The sequence below is a fragment of the Protomyctophum parallelum genome (assembly GCF_964188405.1).
Source record: "Protomyctophum parallelum genome assembly, chromosome: 21".
Lineage (NCBI taxonomy): Eukaryota > Metazoa > Chordata > Actinopteri > Myctophiformes > Myctophidae > Protomyctophum > Protomyctophum parallelum.
This window is the reverse complement of record NC_139713.1, coordinates 31,143,552-31,168,356: the sequence shown is the minus strand read 5'-3', so window position 1 is coordinate 31,168,356 and position 24,805 is coordinate 31,143,552. Positions and strand designations below refer to the sequence as shown.

Here is a 24,805-nt window from a genome sequence, read left to right as displayed (position 1 = left end):
CCAGTTTCAATTATGATTCATTTGGGGTCCCCCAGTTCAAATATGATTATTTTGGAGGCGGCCTGAAAAGGTTCAGAACACCTGGATTAAAGTACATGAAGAGACTGACGTTCGATTCCTCCACGATGCCAACAGCTCGGCTGGGTGGCCCCAACAATAGCATTTGGCCATGGTGGGGGGTGGAAAGCCGGCAGGGGAGAGAGCTAGGCTACTCTGTCGCTGCACTATAGCCACAGAACTGGGAGGGCACTGTCAGGTGAAAAGAAGTGGCTTTCTTTCCAAGTGTATTCGGATTGGAAGAGACATGTTAGTTGCAGTATCTCTACACCCTGCCCAAGACCAAACAGTGGCGGTTGGCAGTGACTATAGGAAAACATATGGGGAATTGGCAGCAACTACATTGGGGAGAAAACAAAGTGTGTGTGTCATTGTAGTTTAGAGGAAGACGGCTTACTTGAAAGCTAATAGAATTTCAGTTTTTTGGAAGCACTGTGTTTTAAAAACAGGTTTAGGCCAACAACCTATTGCAAAGTGGCTGTATAGAAATAAATGGTAAACTATTTATTTGGAGAGGATTATGTGATTTGATAAAACTATCATACTCAACCATTTTACTGCTTTATTGGCATGAGAAAACATATGTTTTCATTGCCAAAGTAATGTTCTCTCTCACTGCAATTTACTCTCTCGCTGTTTGCCAGTTTCAGCAGTAAACATTTACGTACATTATCAAGCATTAATTAGGATGATGAAACGTCAAAGAGGTCAACAAAAAGAATGCCTACTGCAGGGAGCGGAATAATGTCACCAGTACAGCCACTGATTCTAAACTCAAAGCCATAGCCACAGCAGCAATGAGCAACAATGCATGCATGCAGAGCCAGGCACATAGTAAAATCCTCAATGTTAATTCAACTCAGTGTACAAATGGAACGAAATAATTTAAACAGATTTCAGTTATATATATTTTTTTTATCTCATGCCACTATACACATAGACAAAGGAAGCACACACCAATACTCATGCAAGGGCATGAAAATACACTTTCATGTCTACATTAGCACACACTTGACAACAAAGACAGATGCATTTTGGTAATGCATGGGTTGTCTGAACACAAACAACCTGCATGCAGACAAAGGAGGCAGGATTTGCTGAAGCCAATTCAAAAGGTGGCACAACAGGATAATTTAAACAGATTCATGCCTCCCTTTTATGGACACCTCTGCAACCACTCTCCAGGCAGTAGACGCAGTCTTCCGTGGATCTTTATGTTTTATTTTAAATGTCAAATCCCTTCACACAGAGCCGTCATCTGTATGACAGGGCAGGTCTGACTTCATTATCCTACCGCAGATGGCTTCGTTGGCACATCATTGGGGCTACTCCCTGGTCATTTAAATTTCCTTTTTTTAATTTGAAAATAAATTCACGCAACCTCTGCTTCCCTGAACCTGATACTTTTTACCGTCCCTCGTCTGTCCAGAGAATTTGGGAGGACACAGCTTTTAGTTTTTATGCTCCATGGTCCAGAAAGACATTAAACTGGAAGCACTTTATTGATCGCTTTGGGTGATTTAAAAAGTTTACTTCAGTTGGTATTAATGTAATTTGAGTTTTGCTTTGTGTTTTTATTGTTTTAATTATGAACATACATATTCCTTACTGGCTGTACATTGCTTTTTCCCTCAGGTCCCAGGCTTTCTCTAAATAGTTTGCCAATTTAAATAAGTATTTCGAATAAACGGTTAATTAGTTGTGCATCATTCATATTCATCATATTAACATAGTTTATATTATTAAACAATTATTCTCTGACCCTCCCATAAAAAGACAGTAAAACACAAAATTATACTCATTCTCAACTTAATTTCTACAAGCTCACAACTTAATGTTTTATTTTTATGTATTGATGGAAATCATTAAAGTTTGTCATTTTATTTAGTAAATAATTTAGAATTATTTTTAAATATGAAAAAAATAGATTTTCTTTTGTTTGTTTAAACATTTTTAATCTTTTGAATATATATAGATATTTAATCGTGACACTACTTGAGTAGTGACAGCCATGTAGAGTTGTTGACTCATCTCTCGTATGATGCCACCTTAGATGAGTATAAAGGCCTGGGACTGAGGCTAATGCCAGCTAGGATTTTGGACTCAGTGATTGACACATAACATTAATTTCCTCCTCCCGTCCTAAGGGTGGTGTGGTCCTGCCAAAGGGATTATATCTTGTGTCTGTCAACACAGTGTGATGTCAGTGTCCCTGTTCGAGTTACAGGGGATTTAATGAGAATAGTGAAACGTAAAGAAATGGGAGCTCTGTGTCCTGTTGCGTGCATCCATCAAGTTGTCTGAACTGTCATGGTGCAACGGCATGTTGCCTCCTGTGCATCACTCCATTAATGCCACCGGCAACCTGTTCTTCTAAATTAAATTGTACTAACATCAGAAAAGGTGAAGTCCACGTGACACAAAACACTAGTCATTCCTAGATAGTAATCCTGCCAGCTTAGTGCCTAGATAGACAGACATAATACAAATTAAATTAAATTAAATTAAAAGGATTTCAGGTCTTTACAGTCCTGAAAATTGTACTACAGCAATCTAGTGTAAATACAGAGTCAAGCATCACCACATCTCAAGCCTGAGGTCAAATCAGATTTACCAGCTCACAACGTGTCGTGATGCAATTAAATAACACTGTGAGCTGTGAAGATGTGCCATGTTTGCTATTTTTCCAAATCTTCTGTCTAAAAGTTCATGCCCAAAATAGGGATGTCAGGTTCAAAATGGTAAAGAATAAGCATCGGGCACATACATAGCATCTCAGACATAGCCACAACAATACAGCACTTTCAGCACGACTAAAACATACATAGATGTGTGTCTGTATGCAGCCATGCCATGATGCGATGCAAGAGTGCGGACTAGCCAACACCGCCTCGGGACTACTGAATCGCTGCCCTCCACTCCCTCTTGAGCCCTTCGAGGTCAATATAGCTCCACTGTCACACTGCAGTGTGCCTACATAGGTGGTACCGTGGTCGTGGTGCACCACTTATCTCTAGCTGATCTACAAGCTCACAGAGGTATTTTTAAATATCCAATGTATATACAAGTTGTGTAAGAAAAGTAACAGATGCCCCCCTGTGGGAGCCCACGGTCCACTCATGACTCAATGCTAGTTGAGTACGCTAACCTCTTAATTATTAGTTACTGCAGCGACATTCTAAACTCACAGTTTTTGGGTTGATAATCTATAGTTTTAGACAGTGATGGAGGTGCGCTGTCTCAAGCTAACTTGAGCCACGTGAGGCACCACCGAGTGAGCTAAAGCGAGCCTCTCACTCTGTGCTTCTGTTCCAAGCTGTGGTGAAATGACTCACTGTCGATGCCCTCAGTTGGAGATGGCACGGACATGGAGCAAAGAATCAATTTGAAATTTGATTTGATTCTTTGCTCCGTGTTAGTGCCACCAGCTGCGTGACAGAGGGTAACAGCAGTGTAATTACACAACCGCGTGGAACAGAAGCAGAGTGAGACAAGTGAGCATTATTATCCCATTAAGATCAGGAACCTTAGCTGTGTCACCTTAGCTATTAACCGCATTCAACAGTATGTTATACTTTAGTTGTTGGAAAATAGCAGATATACAAGCTCATTGCGCGTTACAAGCTTGTAGATCTGCTTTTTCTTTTTTTGTATCATGAAAACATGTGCACATTTTGAATATATATTCTTTCACAGCAAACGTTTTTAACTCATATTTTTGCTTTGGTTATGATTTAGAAGACATTTGTAGAATCTGGTCTCAGGTCTTCAGAATAGTGGAGGTGAGATGCTGAGCAATACAATGTCAGTGACATAAGAGTCGTGGCTGCCACAGTCCTGTTACTTCTCTTACACACGTCGTAGGTTTAAAGTGGTAAAGCTGGGGACCCCCTGGAACTCCCTTATGAACTCATTTAGCTGGGGACCCCCTGGAACTCCCTATATGAACTCATTTAGCTGGGGACCCCCTGGAACTCCCTATATGAACTCATTTAGCTGGGGACCCCCTGGAACTCCCTTATGAACTAATTTAGCTGGGGACCCCCTGGAACTCCCTTATGAACTCATTTAGCTGGGGACCCCCTGGAACTCCCTATATGAACTCATTTAGCTGGGGACCCCCTGGAACTCCCTATATGAACTCATTTAGCTGGGGACCCCCTGGAACTCCCTATATGAACTCATTTAGCTGGGGACCCCCTGGAACTCCCTATATGAACTCATTTAGCTGGGGACCCCCTGGAACTCCCTATATGAACTCATTTAGCTGGGGACCCCCTGGAACTCCCTATATGAACTCATTTAGCTGGGGACCCCCTGGAACTCCCTTATGAACTCATTTAGCTGGGGACCCCCTGGAACTCCCTTATGAACTAATTTAGCTGGGGACCCCCTGGAACTCCCTTATGAACTAATTTAGCTGGGGACCCCCTGGAACTCCCTTATGAACTCATTTAGCTGGGGACCCCCTGGAACTCCCTTATGAACTCATTTAGCTGGGGACCCCCTGGAACTCCCTTATGAACTCATTTAGCTGGGGACCCCCTGGAACTCCCTTATGAACTCATTTAGCTGGGGACCCCCTGGAACTCCCTTATGAACTCATTTAGCTGGGGACCCCCTGGAACTCCCTTATGAACTCATTTAGCTGGGGACCCCCTGGAACTCCCTATATGAACTCATTTAGCTGGGGACCCCCTGGAACTCCCTATATGAACTCATTTAGCTGGGGACCCCCTGGAACTCCCTATATGAACTAATTTAGCTGGGGACCCCCTGGAACTCCCTTATGAACTCATTAAGCTGGGGACCCCCTGGAACTCCCTTATGAACTCATTAAGCTGGGGACCCCCTGGAACTCCCTTATGAACTCATTAAGCTGGGGACCCCCTGGAACTCCCTATATGAACTAATTTAGCTGGGGACCCCCTGGAACTCCCTTATGAACTCATTTAGCTGGGGACCCCCTGGAACTCCCTATATGAACTAATTTAGCTGGGGACCCCCTGGAACTCCCTATATGAACTCATTTAGCTGGGGACCCCCTGGAACTCCCTATATGAACTCATTTAGCTGGGGACCCCCTGGAACTCCCTATATGAACTCATTAAGCTGGGGACCCCCTGGAACTCCCTTATGAACTCATTTAGCTGGGGACCCCCTGGAACTCCCTATATGAACTCATTTAGCTGGGGACCCCCTGGAACTCCCTTATGAACTCATTTAGCTGGGGACCCCCTGGAACTCCCTATATGAACTCATTTTGCTGGAACCCTGCAAGGATCCCTGAGGGTCCCCACTTGTGTATTAGAAAGATCACTACAGCCCATGACATCTAAATTGTATTACTATGACAAACTGTTAATCTGATGATCAAAAGACATGGCACACCATCTGTCTGACAACAAAAGATTATCCTATTTGCATGATTTTTTTTTTATGTACCGAGTAATTAAACATAAATGTAATAAAATGTCAAACTGCCAAGTTTTAGCAGTTTGCACTGCACGCACACACAGTTAACTAGAAGGATGCGTCATTATTCATATGACACACTTTTCAAGCGCAGGCTCCAGACACAGTCATTTATTTCTCCGAACATGCAAACCACCTGACCCGCATTGTAAGATAAAGGGGGTGAGGGGGAACACATTATCCATGGTTAAAGACACACACACGTACATGTCACTGTGGGTCACTTGTCCTCACTGACACATTATGAATCTAAAAATAAAATTAAAAACCAGAGGATGAGGGTGGCCTGAAGCGGTCGCGTAGAAAATATGAACAAAAAAAACCGCTAACACTTGTACTACTTCATGTAGCTAATCCCTGATGAACAGACATAAAAGGGAAAACCCTGAAATGCTTTGTAAATTCATATAACATACTAGCAACAACGCGCTATACAAACTGGCTCATCCATCATCCAAACCATACTGTAGTCTGTAGGAAGGAAACAGAAGTACAGCACACGTGTAATGTCCATTTAATTGTAAATGATGTCCCCCAAAACACAAACTCAAACATTTGTATTCTTTAAATTAAATTGCCTTTAGTCCAATACAGCATGAATAGCCTGAGATGTGAAGTCCTCCTCAATCTCTTAACTCCATATACCTGTATGGCGTCCACAAACCATTATTAAATGTCTCACTCTTCGGCACATATATTGGGTGAACCATATGACATTCCTCTACCCACTCAGCTACGGCCACCCATGGCCGTCCATATGGACCCCCCACAGTTACACCGGCATTTATAAAAGTTACATTTACAGTTCAGCATGCAGAAAATAGGAGAGACGTTGCAACAGTCTGTGTAGAAGTTTTAAATTTGAATCTGAACAAAACACCTGAGCACCAGCAATGTCACGGTCAGTCCTCGATCAGCGTGCAATTCAACGCTACTTTCAAGGACGCTTTATGCGTTGGAAAGACGTAATCATCCTAGAATAACAACAACTGCCACAGCTTATTTAAGACATTTTGAATGCCACTCTCACAAAGCCTTTCACATCATATGCACCATCCTTTTGTTGCTGATGACAATATAATTAGTTTTGCATAGATGGCACGATCATTAAGTGGCACATTCATGTGTATCATTATGTGCACTGCACTGAACGCCACAGTGTCCCCAAGGGGTTAACAGAGACATTATGTGTTTCAAGTAATAGAATCTGCTAACGAGAAGCAATCAGCACTGACAACATTTTCTATTCCAATTCCGTTGGAATAGAAAACTGTTCTCACAGTTCACAACAGGGCAGCTGAAATAAAACACATATTGCCTTGTATATTTAAGCCGCAGTGGGGTCCAGGGGGAAAATCCCCTAAATCAACATTTCAATTGCAGATTGATTAGGTCTGATTAGATTTATTGAGTGCTGTTCAGAGGTAAACAGCCATCGGCAATGGGGCTCAAGAGGTAGTCCTGCCCACTTTATATTTTTACCATTTGAATATTCTGTTTTGTTGTAGTGTTTGCAGTAGACAGAAATGTAATGGGCAAGTATTAAAGATTTATAATATATTTAGGGACCAGTCAAAATGTAGGAAAAGGGGGGGCTGGAGGAAAATAGGGGAGGGTGAGGTGCACAGTCAGCGTAATCCGTCAGATTACGAGATTAGATTGTTATTAGTTGAGTTTTCTAATAAAGTGCTTCTGAATTGATCCAGTTTGTCAGTCAGCGTGTTCGGTGTTTATATATTCAACAGAGATAATAAAACTTGTCACGCTGGTGCGCAACAAACCAGAATGCCCTCATATAACTCTATGCCTGGATTCACCTTGTAGTTGGAGATCCGGTTTAGACATGGAAACAGCCTTTCTCCGTGCCTATGGTGTGTGCAAAATATTAGCGGATACGGGCTACTAATTACTTTTAAAACATGTTTCTGGTTGGCTGACAGACTGTCAGTTATCACAGTTAGTTCTGAATGGTTCAACTCACAGTCACATGTATTTTCTGGAAGAAAAAATAAATAAAAACATGCAAGGTGAAATAAATATGGCACGGCAGGCAACTTGTGTTGGAGAATGCAAGTTATAAAAAGCAAGGCTTTTTGCACACCTACAGGCGACAGGTGCGTAGAAGAGGGTACGGTGCCCAACAATGAAAAAGGAACACCCTGCACACAATGTCTTCAAATGCAGTGACCAACTTTTATTTAGGGAAACAGCAACGTTTCGGCCTTCATCAGGCTATCTTTATGGTAGCATAGGCCGAAACGTTGCCGTTTCCCTAAATAAAAGTTGGTCACTGCATTTGAAGACAGTGTGCGGGTGTTTGTTCCTTTTTCATTGTTGGATAATGCAAGTTAAAAAATCATAACCGTGTGAAGTGAGGGGCGCTCAGGCATCATCTCATACTGGCCAATGGAAATGCCTGTTGCCTGTTGCCACTAATTTACATCATATTTGGCGGACATTTGACCTAATTTCTCCTTCCATTGTTGATGGCAAATATGAGACGTGTGGGGACAAGATTTGGCGGGGATTTGACCTAATTTCTCCTTTCATTGTCAAATGATTGGCAAATATTGAGACATGTGGGGATAAAAGCTGTATAGAAGAGGCTAGTGCCCCTCAGAAAATAAATGAAGCACAATGCAATTAATGAATAGTCATATGATTAAGAGAAAAGAGAGAGTTGAAGAAGCTGATAATGTGGTTAAAGACGTTTTGAGACACATGGGGAGTATGCAGTCTACTGAGGTTAGACACCCTGAATGAGTGACAAGAACAGGGTTGCCCACACTATTTTGACTTGAGAGCTACTTTCAAAATGACCAGCTCAACAAGATTTACCCACCCCAAAAATATCCCATCGCTGAAAATCGCAGCGCCGTTTTCTTTTTTGTATGTAACTTTGTAATGCATGGGTGGGTTTGAGCTGAGGTTATGAGCCGTTTGCTCCCACCACCACCTCAGCACCACCGGTGGGCTCTGCTATTTCTGTTCCCCTTTGGGGGGTTGTTATTGTATCTATCTCCCTGCTCTTAATGTTTAATGATGGTTGTATAATTGTGCAGGGAGAGAAATGTAGCAGAACGCCAAGATAAAATATTATATTCAGATTATGCACACTTAAATTCTCATTCTATTCTATTCTTCTAACTTATCTATAAATTCACCACGTCTCTTTATATCTGTACAGTACAGTATGTGTAAATAACTCGAGAACCGTTCACCCCATCGACTCCCCACAGGGAGTGCAGTGCCCGGTATCGAGTAGGTCGGACCCACGGTTGTCCAGAACCGCCACAAAAGAACTCTGCCCGGGCTCTGGACAGGGCCCCTGCTGAGGCTCCATATATGGGGCTGGCCTGTTCTGACATCACAACACTCCATATGTGGGCATGCCTGACACAGAACTCCCTATACTGTATAGGAATAAAGGGACAGAGCGACAGATACAAATATATGGACATAAAAGGGGACACAGACAGATAGATGGAACGGGTACTCTGACACAGGTACAACAGGTATTGCATAGCCGGGTGGGACATGGATCTCCAACTTCCATCGTTACCGATTCGGTGCTCTACAGCCTAGCACCGGTCTAGTCTATCTATAAATGCACCACGTCTGTCTGTGTGTAGGTGTGTGATGCATGTAACTTGAGAACCGTTCGCCCCACCGACTTGTTGATTGTCCAGAACCGCCACAAAAGGCCTCTGCCCGGGCTCTGGACTGGGCCCCTGTCCAGCGTCCATAATGGAGCTGGACAGTAGTAGATTTATTGGTACATATAGTTCAGGAATCAACGTTTTGGATGAAGCTCCGGAGGGGTCGAAACATTGATTCCTGAACTATATGTACCAATAAAACTACTGGGAACTAAACATTGGTGTGCGGACAATCCAACCTTTTTCCTGTATGTATACTTTTGTCCAGCATCCGTAAACATTATTTGAGATGTGCGTGCTTCCCGTCTGGATTTTCATAAAATGGACAGACATAATAACTGGGTGGGACATGCATTTCCAACTTGCTCCATTGTTCCAAGTAGGCCAGTGCCCAACCGGCACCGCTCTAGTAATAATAATTGTTCAATCTATTCCTGAGTTATCTGACTGTCATGTTAATTTTAGGGGAGGGTACTTCTATTTAATTTTCATTCAGAGGGAGGGGCATGATATTATATATCAGGGCACATACATTTTCTCCAGGGTTACCCCTACTTACATTTCAACCCGTCTTAGAATATAACTGATATATAGCACATAAAAGTACAACCTTGGCCCAGGCCGTAGCGTAACGGTCTGGGCACCGGACTGGTGATCCAGTCGCGGTGTGCCGCGGGTTCGACTCCCGAACCCGACACGGCCTTTACCGCATGTCATCCCCCATCTCTCTCCCGTTTCCTGTCAGCCTACTGTCTGTCCCTTAAAAAAACAAAACAATAAAAGGCGTAAGCCGCAAAAAAATATCTTAAAAAAAAAAAAAAGAAAGTACAACCTTGTCAATTACACAAATCAAGGTTTCTCAAACCACTCAAGCCACGACCCCCCAAAATAATCATAACATTTGAACTGGAGGCAACTGAAATTGGAGGCATTTGGTAATACACGCAAAAGAGAAGCTTAATTAAATGAGACGTGTTTACATATTGGATGGACAGAACATTTTGCCTTTTTCAGCCTAACTACCTTAAAGCCTATCAGATGGGATGTTTATACACTAGAGTTATTTGGGTTATTACTTGCGCAAGCAGAGCGCGCAAGTAATGTTTTCGCCCGGTCTCCTTCGTCGTGACAGTTGTTCCGCCATTCGATGCTTATGCAGAAAAACATAAAATCTGTGCCTGTGTTGCTGGACCAAATGACCACAAATGACCATATCTCTTACGTCATCATTTAGAGCTAGTCATACGTATACTATATACATAGTCAGTAAAAAATAAAATAGCAAATTGTGCCTGATCTGCTGGGACCAGAGTACGTGGTGTGTATGTGTATGACTAGCTCTTAATGATGACGTAAGAAATATGGTCATTTGTGGTCATTTGCTCCAGCAAACCAGGCACAGATTTGCTGTTTTCTTGCATAAACATCAAATGGCGGAACAGCTGTCACGGTTTTTGGCGCAAAGTAACCACAGTATACCGCTAATCAATTTACAACTACACACTTTATACAGTATAGAGTATATATGTATACATATATAGTATATGCCTATATACTATATATACATTACTTACGTCATCATTTAGAGCTAGTCATACATATACACACACCACGTACTCTGGTCCCAGCAGATCAGGCACAATTTGCTATTTTATTTTTACTGATTATGTATATAGTATACGTATGACGTAAGAAATATGGTCATTTGTGGTAATTTGGTCCAGCAACACAGGCACAGATTTGATGTTTTTCTGCGTAAGCATCAAATGGCGGAACAGCTGTCACGGTTTTTGGCGCAAAGTAACCACAGTATACCGCTAATCAACTTACAACTACACACTTTATACAGTATAGAGTATAGAGTATATATGTATACGTAATTACGTATATAGTATATGCCTATATACTATATATATACTATATATATTTCTTACGTCATCATTTAGAGCTAGTCATACGTATACTATATACATAATCAGTAAAAATAAAATAACAAATTGTGCCTGATCTGCTGGGACCAGAGTACGTGGTGTGTATGTGTATGACTAGCTCTTAATGATGACGTAAGAAATATGGTCATTTGTGGTCATTTGCTCCATCAAACCAGGCAGAGATTTGCTGTTTTCTTGCATAAACATCAAATGGCGGAACAGCTGCCACGGTTTTTGGCGCAAAGTAACCACAGTATACCGCTAATCAATTTACAACTACACACTTTATACAGTATAGAGTATAAAGTATATATGTATACGTATATAGTATATGCCTATATATACTATATATATTACTTACGTCATCATTTAGAGCTAGTCATACATATACACACACCACGTACTCTGGTCCCAGCAGATCAGGCACAATTTGCTATTTTATTTTTACTGATTATATATATAGTATACGTATGACGTAAGAAATATGGTCATTTGTGGTCATTTGGTCCCAGCAAACCAGGCAGATTTGCTGTTTTCTTGCATAAACATCAAATGGCGGAACAGCTGTCACGGTTTTTGGCGCAAAGTAACCACAGTATACCGCTAATCAATTTGCAACTACACACTTTATAGAGTATAGAGTATATATGTATACGTATATAGTATATGCCTATATACTATATATATACTATATATATTTCTTACGTCATCATTTAGAGCTAGTCATACGTATACTATATACATAATCAGTAAAAAATAAAATAGCAAATTGTGCCTGATCTGCTGGGACCAGAGTACGTGGTGTGTATGTGTATGACTAGCTCTTAATGATGACGTAAGAAATATGGTCATTTGTGGTCATTTGGTCCCAGCAAACCAGGCACAGATTTGCTGTTTTCTTGCATAAACATCAAATACATCTACAACGATAAAACAGTATTTCTTATATAGATAGAAACTTGAATCATACTTAATAATACTAGATGTTTATATGTATAAAGTAGGTAGCAAATAGTTACATCTAAACATTAATCATTTCAAACGTTCCTTCACAGAGATACTGAGATTTGACAGTTTACAGCGGTCGAAAGAACTTGCGCGCTCTGCTTGCGCACTAGTTGGCCATTTATGGCCTACTAGTGTGCAACAAGCAAGTATGCACTCGACAGAGTGCAGTTCTAGTTTTCTATTACAATTGCCATCATCTTCATTTTCTACAGTTCAAATCAAATTATATTATTCTTAACAAAAATGCACATACTTCCTTCCCATTTTATTCATCTGAATCTCAACTATCGCCCACCCATACTGTACAATGCTATACAGTATACGCTATAGAACCACTGATTCATAATTCTGCACCAAACACTGTCATACGAAATAGGACTCAATATGGCTTTGGTTTTTTTAGATGGCTAACTCTTTTGCCAACCCTGAAGTAAATTTGAGATGGATGAAAGATGAATGACAGAGCTAGCCCCAAACCTTGGGATTTTAGTCAGTAATACTGTATAATTGCTGGGGGAAAAAAAAGATTGTGAAAACATCAACAATAGATTACGAATTGGTGATAGTTGACCTATAATATGACATAAATGTAAAGTTTCGTTATCTCCGCCAGGCTGAATGCAGGGGGGGTTGGTTTTGTCTGCGTTTGTCTTTGTGTCCAATCAGCACCAATCAGCGTCAAATTCCTGCTGGCACACTGCCAGCAGGCAAAGGAACTCAATCCCTGAATCCTATTATTCTCACCTGCGTGACTTGAGTTTGCTTGGTGCAATATATGGAAGGAAGAAACATGGAGAATACTATAGAACATATCTTGGTGTTAGCTTTGTGCGTCTATGTGTACTAACTTTGCGATGATTTGATTGGCTGAGCACAGAATGTGATGATGTATGATGATAGGAGTGCCACTCGCTTCACACAAGTGTGATTTTTAATACAAGGATGAATGAACAGAAACATACAGCCACTCAAGTCTTCATCAGGAGATTGACAACAGTGCGTGCATTGAGAGTGCGCAGGTCATTATAGGTCTGTCCCGTGCCCACAAATACAATCGGCTGGCCTGTGCTGTAGGTCATGGAAATGGCAGCGCCAACCTTGTCATCGATGGTGTCAAACTTGGTGAGAACAATTCCATCAATGAGGTGGGGCTCGTCAGACGCAGAGTGGTCGGCCAGGGCCTGATTAAATTTCACCAGCTGATTGACGGCCTCGTTGCCCACCAGAGCCTCCCCTACAAACAGCACCAGGTCGGGCGTGTTGATGGCGACAAGCTTAGCCAAGGCCGTCATCATGGGGGTGTTGTCCTGCATGCGCCCTGCAGTGTCCACCAGCACCACATCGAAGGCCTGGTTACGGGCGTAGGCAATGGCGTCCATAGCGATCTTGGCCGCATCCTTCCCGTAGCCCTTCTCATAAAGCTGCACAACCGGCCGCCCACCGTGCTGCTCGGGGGGGTGCTTAGAGTTCAGATGGCGCTGGTGAGTCCGGAGCTGCTCCACAGCCCCGGAGCGGAACGTGTCACAGGCCGCGATTAGAACGGTGAAGTTGTTTTCAATCAGCCAGAAGGCGACCTTGGCCAGGTTGGTGGACTTGCCGACCCCGTTGACACCACAGAAGGTTATGACATATGGGCGTCTCTGACTGCGGGCCTCTTGGACGTCTCTCAGGATGTCCACCCTCCGCTTGGGCTGCAGAATTTGCACCAGAGAGTCGTGCAGGGCTTGCTTCACTGTTGAGGCCACAGTGGTGAATGTGCCCATGAGTTTGCCCACAAGTTTCTTGGCAACAGAGTCACAGAGCTGGGAGGCAATGTCGGAAGCTACATTCTTAGTGATGAGGTGTTCCCTCATCTTTTCCAGCATTGGCTCCATATCCTCCTGGGTGAGGGCCTTGGATCCCACCAAACCCTTCAGCATTCTAAACATGCCGCCAAAACCACCCGTTTTTGGTTTCGTGTTCTTTTCAGCGACCATAAGTCTCTCTGGCTCCGCCTCTTCTTCCTCCAACTCTTCCTCGCTGGACTCGCACCCCACAGACTGCAGCTCTCCCTTCATGGAGCTTAGCTGCATCTCCAAGTCAGTTTGTGAGCCGTGGGCCTGGTCAGCATCCTTACGGGTAAGATCCCCACTTTTCTGGCTGTAGTCCAGGTCTTTGGCGCTGTTGCCAGATGTCTCACAACCCCACCTTTGCTTTTCCTTAGGCTTATGGTGTTTTGGGGACTTGGTGGGTTTCTCAGGTTTTTCAACAGGTCCCCTCTTTTGCTTGAGGACGAATTGTTCCCTATTCTTCTGAATAATCTCATCCGGGGTTAAGTTGTGATTGCCGTTCTCAACCACCTTTTGGCTGGCAGTGGAGCCCTTGCCTTGTTCCTCTTTAACTGGCTCAGCTGCAGGAGACTCTTTCTTGGCATTCTTTTTTTTAAATACACACTGGTCCTCCATGCCTTTGTCTTCACCCTTTGCTTTGATCATTGACTTAACAGTTTTTTGGGACTTCGGGGAATTTTTGAAAGTCCGCATCGAGACAGTGACTCGATCTTTGCTGCTCTCTGCCTCCTCAAGAAACTTCTTGAATTCATAATCGAACTCAAAGCTGTGGATGAGAAATTTCATGTCTCCGTTCTGCTCTAGCTCATTCTTGTAGCAATCCCGGAAGCGAAGGCAAACATCATCTACCAACTTATCCACATAAGTCAGCATCAGGATTTGTTGAAAACCCACCACAAAAACCAACTCAAATTCATTATCCAATTTGTATCTAAGACTCAAGGACTGGTGAGTGAAGGAATTGTTCCCAGTGCGTTCCTGAAGGACCACGGAGCGGATCAACGCGTTGACGGGACCAGTGAAGGATTCCTTCACCCCAGCTCCCTGAAAGGACCACAACACTACACCCCCCATGCTGAAGATGGTGAAGAAATCCAGCATCTTGCCACAGCGCAAAAACAAGGCCTTTAGCAAATCACAAGTCTGTTAGCAACAAGTATCGTGTCTACACGTGTCATGCACTCTCTCTCACATTTGAAGATACCTTATATAGACTGATCAGCGCTCTGGCATGACATCACACACACACACACACACACACACACACACAGCACAACACCTTTATATGGGGATCTTTGTATCTGTCTGCCTGTGTCTCTTGTATGCCCATGTAGGGAGATCACTAATGTCATCAATATGATGTCATAGTCCTTGACAACATTCGGACGGGATACACTCAAATGCAGGCTAGCACGCTCTTCTTAAATGGAGACCTATTGTTGTTCTGGACAACCGCCGATAAACTTCCCACTATAAGCACTATAACTATACCCACTATAACACCAGGGTTCAACTAAAAAAGAAACAGAGAGGGAGACATTGTCTTAACACTCTGGCCGGCCAAGACCGAGAGAGGTCTCTGTCCTATTAAATAATTACGCCCAATGCCCAGGACGGAGATTAATCAAAAGACGGAACATTACTCGTTTCATAACAGAGGGGCAGATGTTCAGCTGTGTGGCATTCAGGGAGTGTGTGTGCAGAGTATGGCTAGCGATCTAGCCAACGGTGCCGGAGATTAGCTGTCCACAGACGGACGGACGGACACACGGACACACACACACGGACGGACGGACGTAGTGCAAAACATACTCTCTCCCCACACCTTTGGCCTGGTGGAGACAATTACGAAACAATATGCACTGGCTTTAAATACGGACGAACAACAACGCGGCTCCACACGTGCTAGACACTTCGCTCTTCTCTAAAACACCCTGGGCAACGCTCCAGACTCTTCTCCCTTCTCTAAAACACCCTGGACAAGGCTCCACACGTCCCAGACTCTTCTCCCTTGTCTAAAACGGTAACAAGAAGACTCACCCCGGTGCGTGCCCGTTTTTCCTCCCGGAATTTTCCCCAGTGAGGGGGATAACTTTGTAATATGCTATTGGCTGTTTGTATTCTTTTTGGAAAAATATAAAAAGATACTCCTGTGGAAAGGCTATATTATATTACTTATATTGACCTTATAAACAATTTAGTATTATTTAGTATATGTAAGGTTTTGCCCCCTCAAATGGTACCTCGTCAGATAATACAACTTCTGTTAACAGACTTCACTGTAGTAGCTTTTCATAAATTATATTTGTACTTAGGCTGTCTGCTGTCATGAAAGTTTATAGTTAGAGAAATTCAAAATCCAGCCGTCTGCTGTCCAGCCTCTCCCACCCCTCACTGGGGAATATTCTGGGAGGAAAACAGAAACGGGGTGAGTCTTCTTGTATTCCTCTAAAACACCCTAGGCAACGCTAACCACGTCCCAGACTCCTTCTCAAAAACACCACCACAATGGTCTGGTCTTTACTGAATACCACAATCACTTTCTCACATGAGAATCACTCACCATCATTGGGACAAAGATGTTTGTATTTGGAGGGAATAAGCAACATGTAGTACCCATTCCACTGTCCCTTTTATGCCCATATATGGAGAATTCTGTATCAGTCTCTGTGTTCCTTTTTTAACCTTTATTTAACCAGTAAAACCACATTGAGACTGAAGTGTGTGAACTGGCCAAGAGAAGAGGCAAAATAAGTGACACAGCTCTGCCAGTAACATTAAATACACAAAACAAAACAGGACAAACATACAATGCTCATTTATTTATTCCTATATATGGAGTTCTGTGTCAGGTGTGCCAAAATATGAAGAGTTGTGATGTCAGAACAGGCTAGCTCTATGCCCATATATGGAGTTATTTGTCAGGCATGCCCAAATATGGAGTCTAGTCAGAACGAATTTGTATTGTCATTACAGGCCAGCTCCATATATGGAGCCTGGGCAGGACCCCTATCCAGAGCCCAGGAAGAGGCCTTTTGTGGTGGTTCTGGCCAGCCATGGGTCCGACCGACTCGGCACCAGGCACTGCACTCCCTGTGGGGGTGTGGAACACGCGTTGAATTTGAAGTCAAACGGCAAACAGTTCTCAAGTTACATGGATTACAGACGTACATACGACAGACACAGAAACATGGTGTCTGTCGTATGCTCAAATTTGAGGTCCGCTCTCAACTTCCGCTCGCTCGAGCCATTGAGTTATGATGATGGTACTTCCGGCAGTCGTCCGGGTGCTTCAAAACTCTATTGAAATTAATAGCAGGGGGCGGGGCTGTCACTCGCAGTCCTAACTCTATCTTTTATAACTATGCTTTTAACCCATCATTTTAGATTTTAGCTATAGCAGCATACATTTTTCAGAAACCTCTATAGGATTCTTAAAAATAGCAGATGTGTAAGCTCACAGCACGTCACTTTGTGCCGCGCTGCAAGCTTGTACATCTGCTATTTCTTTAATGTTGAAAGTGGGGGTCCTTGGCACAAATACGTACTGATTTAGAAGGCATTTGTAGAATCGGCCACAGGTCTTAATGGGTTAACAGTATGGCCCTATTAACTGTTCATAGGGCTATACTGTAATGTCAAACTGTTTTGTCAAAACCAGTTTCCACATTCTGGCATACTGCTTGGTTACATAACAGACGCACGTCAAAGTCTAACAAACACATAATGAGATGGAGATGAATATAAGGCTGAGGGGGAAAGAGAGAAACCACAAATGATAAAGCATGAACAGAACGATAGGAAAAGAAAGAGACAGACAGGGAGGGGGAGACGAAGAAAGATGGATGTTGGATGTTAAGCAGAGTGTTGTTGGAATGAGTCTTTTGGTCATTCCAGTGTTCCATACATGATGAGACAGAGCAGTGGCAACATGGCCTACATTCTGCCAGCTGGCAATGTGCGCACACACACATCCATACACACACACACACACACACACACACACACACACACACACACACACCGCCTCCAATATACATGCACGGAAACAAGAACACAGACACGTGCGTGTGTACACACACACACACACACACACACACACACACACACACACACACACACACACACACACACACACACACACACACATGTATCAGACTAGACAGTAGTGGGCCAGTGTTGCCTTTGGGAAAGACCTCGACCAAAAATCCATTAACACAGCCGAGCAGGGACGACATCATAAACAAATCTGTAGTTTGCCTTGCTATAATCTCAATCTTAATGTGTCATTCCTGTTTTATTTTCAGCACACCAGCTGACTCATACATTACAGAATGTAATATGTATGTATGTATGTATGTATGTATGTATGTATGTATGAATGAATGAGCTATCTAGTCATCTTTTGTCTTCCCACTGCCCCAGTTACGGCCAGTACCGCTTTAGTCCAGTATTTTTCTAAAGCCAGTTTTAACCACTTTCAGCCACTGATGTCAGCTGAAGCAGCTACAGACTCACATGTCACATTAAAGGCTAGTAGATTGTCGACTTTGTTTTAAAGTATAACTACCGTATGCCACTATGCCCTATTAGTGGTCAAAGTTGCAGTGAAAACCTTATGAAGAAGAATTGGGCTGCATAAATACTGTAGCTGTGGATGACCCTTAGACAGAACTAGAGAGAGAAACAGAGTCAGAAACATGAGAGAAAGTGTGTGCAAGTTGAGTTACAGACAGAAGGAGAAAGACTGAGTACACGAGTATGCATACGTATGTAGCCTACAGTAAGTTATTTGCTAGGGTAAAGGTTGAAATAATTCATCCTCTGAAGAGGATACACTGAAGAGGTGACTTCCTTGCAAAGTCAAACAGACAGACAGACTGAGTTACAGAAGTGACAGCACATGCATGCTCACATGGTCTGAGAAGCCATGGGAAGTGATACATTAATTGTACATGAGCACGAATGGAGGGGGAGAGAGAGAGAGAGAGAGAGAGAGAGAGAGAGAGAGAGAGAGAGAGAGAGAGAGAGAATGAGAATGAGAATAGGAATAGGGAGTAGAGAAAGTGAGTGAGTGAGTTTGTGAGAGAGAGAGAGAGAGAGAGAGAGAGAGAGAGAGAGAGAGAGAATGAGAATAGGGAGTAGAGAAAGTGAGTGAGTGAGTGAGTGAGTTTGTGAGAGAGAGAGAGAGAGAGAGAGAGAGAGACAAAAGCATGGGATGAAAAACAACATAAAGCTGTACAAAAGGCTGCCTTTATTATGTGGGATGATGACAGAGACCATGCAGTCACCATCCAGTCCCTGATGTAAATATTTCATGTTGCCCTGCAACAAGCAGCCCCACACACAACCAAGCGTCCAACTCATGCACAGTGGGACCAGCAAGTATACAGTAGTAATACGAAGACGGTACTCACCTAATCTAGGCTGCCCTTATGGCTGGCAATGAGTAGCATAACTCCAATAATACACACATGCTGTGCCGCCACTACATGAAAGCCAAACTACTGTATAGTGGGTGAGAGAGATGGAACAGACACACTTCAGAATACACTTCCAAATGAATGAGAGTGGTATGTGTGTGTGTATGCACTGTATGAGTGAGCACGGAGCCACTCCAGCACAAGCTCTCTCTCTCTCTCTCTGTGACGTGCCAGGGTTCATCCAGACCCCTCCCCCCCCCCTCGCTCTCTGTCATTTGCTCTCCCAATCCCTCTCCCTCTTAATCCCTTGCCACCCCCACCCCGTCCAAGAGAATACTACTAAGCCCTTAGAGACACACTGACCACGTGCACGGCACACGAAACACACACTCACACGCGGACACACACACACACACACACATGCACATTGCACACACACAGACACACACGGCATACGGACAGACATGCATCTGGGTGTGCTTGCTCAAGTTCAGCTTGAAGTATGCAGAATGTCCCATTTCACAAGTTCAAAATGAAAAAGAAAACTTAAAAAAATAGCCGATCTACAAGCTCACAATGGTGAGCTTGAAGATCACACCAAAAGCACCAAAACCTAGACATACTGTAGGAGGAGCTACCCTAAAAGAAAATACCTCAAAATGGTACATAAGTACAGTACTTGAGTGTATGTACTTAGTTACTTCTTATACCACTGCTCACACATACAAAGTACTATTGCCAGTTATACTCACCAGCGGTGTGGACAATTTCATGAGTGGGTACTTTCAGGTGCTTCTTCCTCCCCAGGTCTTCCCCTAATAGGTAGTACCAACCCTGCACCTCCTACAATACACACACACAGAGTCACTGCTTTGGGTGCGTAGAGCACAAATGCACACAGAGTCGCAGAGCCAGACTGGCTTGGGGATAGTAAATTTAAAGTGAGTCCATGTGATTTCATAAACAAGTCATGCAGAAATGCATATCTCTCTCTCTCTCTCTCTCTCTCTCCACAAACAAACATACACACACACACTCACCACTCACAAAGGAAAGGTTTAACGCATTCCTACAGCTGATGTCTCTACTTGTGAGCCAGATGGCTCGTATGTACGGTATGTGGGTTACATAAAGCCAGAAATAGGGGACTGAATCAATTCTCATGTCATCATCATCATCATCATCTTGCTCTCTCTCACACTCTCTCCTTAGTTTGCACATACACACATACAGTACGTAAACATTCACACTGGCTATCCGCTGGCCAAGTTTAAAAGCATCAGTGTCTCACTCCATCTTCCCAGTGTTGTTATTGTTGCCTGACCCCTCCTCCTTTGTGCTGCATAATGTGAGGCCATCGACTGGGACAATAATCACAGTTTTAAAAGCATCTTAGTGGACAGATTTCTGCAGGCTGTGGGACAAGGAGGGGGATGGGAGGACATCTGTACTGTAAATCAAGGGATGGCATCTGAACCAGAAGTGAACGTTGGCGTACATATTTAATACAACGTGCACCAGGAGACACCAGGGCTCGTTAAAGAGGAGAGCAGAGGATGGGAGATTAAATAGAAGGGAGGAGAGAAAGAGAGAGAGAATGAGGGAGACAGCAAGGAACAGAAAGGGAGAGGTACAGTAGAGTGAAATTGGAGGACGAGAGAGAGAGAGAGAGAGGTGATAAAGAAGAGGAGGATGACACAAAAGCATATGAACATGTTGGGGAGTGAACATGTTGGGGAGTGAACATGTCAAATGAATGACACCATTTCACAACATCATGTATGAAAAGCAGAATCCAAATAAAAGCTGAAATGAGGAAATAAAAGGCGGAAAAATATATAAAAAAACAAAAACAAAATAACAAAAATAAGATAATAAAGCACATGACAGGGACGGAAGTAGGCGAGGGTGAGTTTGCAAATCGTTGCTGTCGGGTTGGAAACATTGTAAGTCCAAAACCGTTCCTTTTCTAATATTAAAAAATAAATAAAAATAAATAGAAAAAGTGCTCCTCCAGGCCAGGTAGGTTATCATAGCCTCCTGGTGGCGCTATGTGAAAAGGGTGCCATTTCTTCTTACGCCTTTGATGGCAATTCGACATTTCAAAGTCACGATTTGAGGAATTTTGTTCCAAAAATGTGTTTAGCAAAAGTCCACCTGCTGGTGGCGCTCTAACAGGCCAATGTGAAAAGGGTGGGATGTATTCCTCGGCCTAGTAGGAATGTGCGTGCAATATTTCCCTCAAATTGCACTATGCATTCATGATTTGAGGCATTTAGACATTGGAGACTTCTGTTACTGAACAAACACTATATATAGCAATGAGTATTATCACAATATAGAGCTTTTAAACACTTATTTAAATCAAAGAAAATCACTTATACTAACTTTAAGACCAAAGGAGATCTGGCTTTCAGCACTACAGCTCCAACACTTTGGAATGCACTGCTCTTGGAGAGCAAGCTAGGTCAGTGGTTTTCAACCCCTTTCATATCAATTATTTATTCTGCATTTAAGCCACAGACATTTAGCCTCTCAGACCCTAAACTAAATAAATGTACACATTTCCATGCTGTATTGCCATTTGTACCATATGAGAGATAACAGGTAAACGTTGATGAAAATAACAATTATTCTACATTCTCTAATGCAGATGTTTAACAATAATTTAACTCTTGAGAGCATAAAATGAAACCAAATGGACTACTGGTGGTCCCCGGACCACTGGTTGAAAACAACTGAGCTAGGTGAATCACTCTCCTCTTTTAAATGCCTTTTGAAAACGCACAGCCTTCAGTGCTACTGCTAACTCCTATTAATATTTTTTAATTATTATTATTATTATTATTTAACTGATTATCTGATTATCTGATTTTTTTTTCACCCCAGTGTCAATTATCTAATGTAATCCTGGGCGCTACACTTCCTCTGCCAACCTGGGGAGGCAGCAGACTGACCTCATGCTTCCTTCTATGCATGAGGAGTCCAAGCTGCTTCTTTTCACCTGACAGGGGGGGACATAGCAAGTGGAAGGAACACGTTATTCGACCAGTTCCTTTCCCCTCCATCAGGCGCCCCGGCTGGCCAGGGGGAGGTAGTTTAGTGACCAGGATTACTGCATGTTTTTTGTGACGGTACCTACCCTAGGGGACACGGGGAGAACATGCAAACTCCACACAGAAAGGCAGATTTTTCATACTCCATTCTGATTGGCTAAGATTGGCTTCCAAAGTTCGCAGCAGTGCTCCGTTTCAAACAAAATTCTGCAAATCATGAACACATTGTGTGATTTCCGTGAAGGTTTTCAAGCACATTCCCACTAGGCAGAGGAAGAAATGCCACATGAATATTCTCAACTCAGCCTCATGGTGGCGCTATAATTAGTGTTTTCACCTGTAACTGCACCGATCTGTGTAAAACGTTGTATGCACACTCCCTAGAGGCCAAGGAAAATTAGTCCTGATTTTATCCAAAATCCTGGTGGAGACCTGTGCCCCGAGGGACACTTATTCTAGTTATTACTATTAATATTATTATTGTGGGTAGAAATTCTTATCACACCGTTTATGGTGGTTAGGTTTTCCCCCATGTGTGGAGCCGTCGCTGGTGTGTCTTCAGGTGACTTGATTGACTGAAACTCTTGTCACAATGTTTGCAGTGAAAAGGTTTTTCTCCAGTGTGGCGACGCTGGTGTTTCTTCAAATCACTCGACTGAATGAAACTCTTTTCACATTGTTGACAATGGAAAGGTTTTTCTCGAGTGTGGATATGTTTGTGTGTCTTCAGGTGACTTGACTGACTGAAACTCATGTCACAATGGTTACAGTGGAAAGGTTTTTCTCAGTGTGGATGCGCTGGTGTTTATTTAGATTACTTAAATCACTGAAGCTCTTGTTGCACTGCTTGCAGATGAAAGGTTTTTCTCCAGTGTGGAAACGCCGGTGTTTAGTCAGGGCACTGGAATCAGTGAAACGTTTGTCACATTGTTGACAGTGGAAAGGTTTTTCTCCCGTCTGGCCACGCTGGCGAGTTTCCGGATTGCGCAACTGAGAGAAACTCTTGTCACACTGTTGACAGATGTGGGTTTTCTTTCCAGTGTAACTCGTCTGATGTGTCTTTCCTTCTCCCGTCGTGGCTACATTCTTGGAAAACTGCTGATGACTGTCAGGTTTTGGATTGGGGTCTCCATGTTTCTGGCTGGTTACAGAGCAGTTCATTTGCAGACGGGCTTCTGAGGTGATCAGTTCTTCCCTCAGTGTTTGGCAGTAGAGGTCGTTGTGGCTCCTCTTCACGTGTTCATGGAGGACGGTGGAGGCACGGGCATATGGCCCCTCAGAACTGGAGACCTGAGAGTCTCCTTCCATCATTAAATCTTCTGCTATGAATGGACGTTGATGGGAATGAAGTGGGGACCGGTTGCCCAGAGTCTACAACCCACCACAGCTGTGTCCGGTAAGAACTTAACCGAGACGTCTAGATCCCTGTATAATGCAGAGATACCTGCGTTGGTTGTGAGGTCAAATATACTGACTGGTACGGAAGGGGGTGGAGTCTTCTCTTGGTGAGAGCTGCTCAAGCTACTTGAAGGTTGAAGTCTCACCTGGCGAGGACCGTGGAAAATACTGCTTGTATATGAATTAAGGTGTGATTTCCACCATTTATTTACAGTATATAGTGCTTGGCTGGTGATGCTTGTGACATCTCACTGATCTGGTCAGAATAAGTCAGTTATATATCCATTTAAGTTATTTTACATTAGCATGATGTCGGCACTAGACGTCTCTGTCGGTTCCATATATGGAGCTTTAGATCAACCACGCTCAAATATGGAGTTTGTGATGTCAGACTTAGATAGGTTATTTAGATAGCTCCATATATGGATTATCCGTATATAGTGGGTAACTATGGTGACCTATCAAATAGCCATATGACCATATATGTAGTATCAATATTCAGTCTGTAACTATGGCGACCTATCAAATAACCATATGACGTGACAAAAAATACGATATGCTGAAGGTGACCTTTCCTTCTTTACAGCAGTGGTTCTCAAACATTTTAGCTCGAGACACGAAAGAGAAATTAGACATACATCTACAATCTTGTTCATTGGCTATTTTCATTTATTCCTATGCCTTGCAGGAATGTGCGTGCAAGATTTCACATAAATTGCACTCTGCGTTCATGATTTGTTAAAAACGGACCAATTCTGCAAACAAGCCAATTGGGATGGAATATGAGAAATGGACAGGTCCGTCTTGATCACATGACTATAGCGAAAGTGTGCACCAATTTGCATAACGTATGGATAAAATGTGTACGAGTAATGTAAATAAATGCGTTTTGCAAAAATCAGCCTCATGGTGGCACTGTAACAGGCCCTTCTAAACAAATTGGGGCAGTGGTTAGTCGTTGCCATCCAG

At 43.0% G+C, this 24,805-nt stretch overlaps 2 protein-coding genes across 3 annotated transcripts in view; both read right to left on the bottom strand.

Moving 5' to 3' along the window:
• Positions 1–24,805, bottom strand: part of rgs3a (regulator of G protein signaling 3a) — a 193,447-nt gene that overhangs the window by 163,815 nt on the left and 4,827 nt on the right. The window contains exon 5 of one of the 2 annotated variants that reach the window (XM_083793657.1): positions 20,135–20,225. In XM_083793657.1, coding sequence (XP_083649783.1) covers positions 20,135–20,225 — 91 coding nt within the window. Of the gene's footprint in view, positions 1–19,376; positions 19,513–20,134; positions 20,226–24,805 lie in introns of those variants that run through there. The other variant, XM_083793655.1, reaches the window with a different exon arrangement.
• On the bottom strand, positions 13,099–15,060 carry LOC310879619 (signal recognition particle receptor subunit alpha-like; the record flags this gene model as incomplete). The annotated part of the gene is made up of 1 exon (XM_083794390.1): positions 13,099–15,060. One exon carries the CDS (start codon positions 15,058–15,060, stop codon positions 13,099–13,101), a length of 1,962 nt encoding a protein of 653 aa, XP_083650516.1.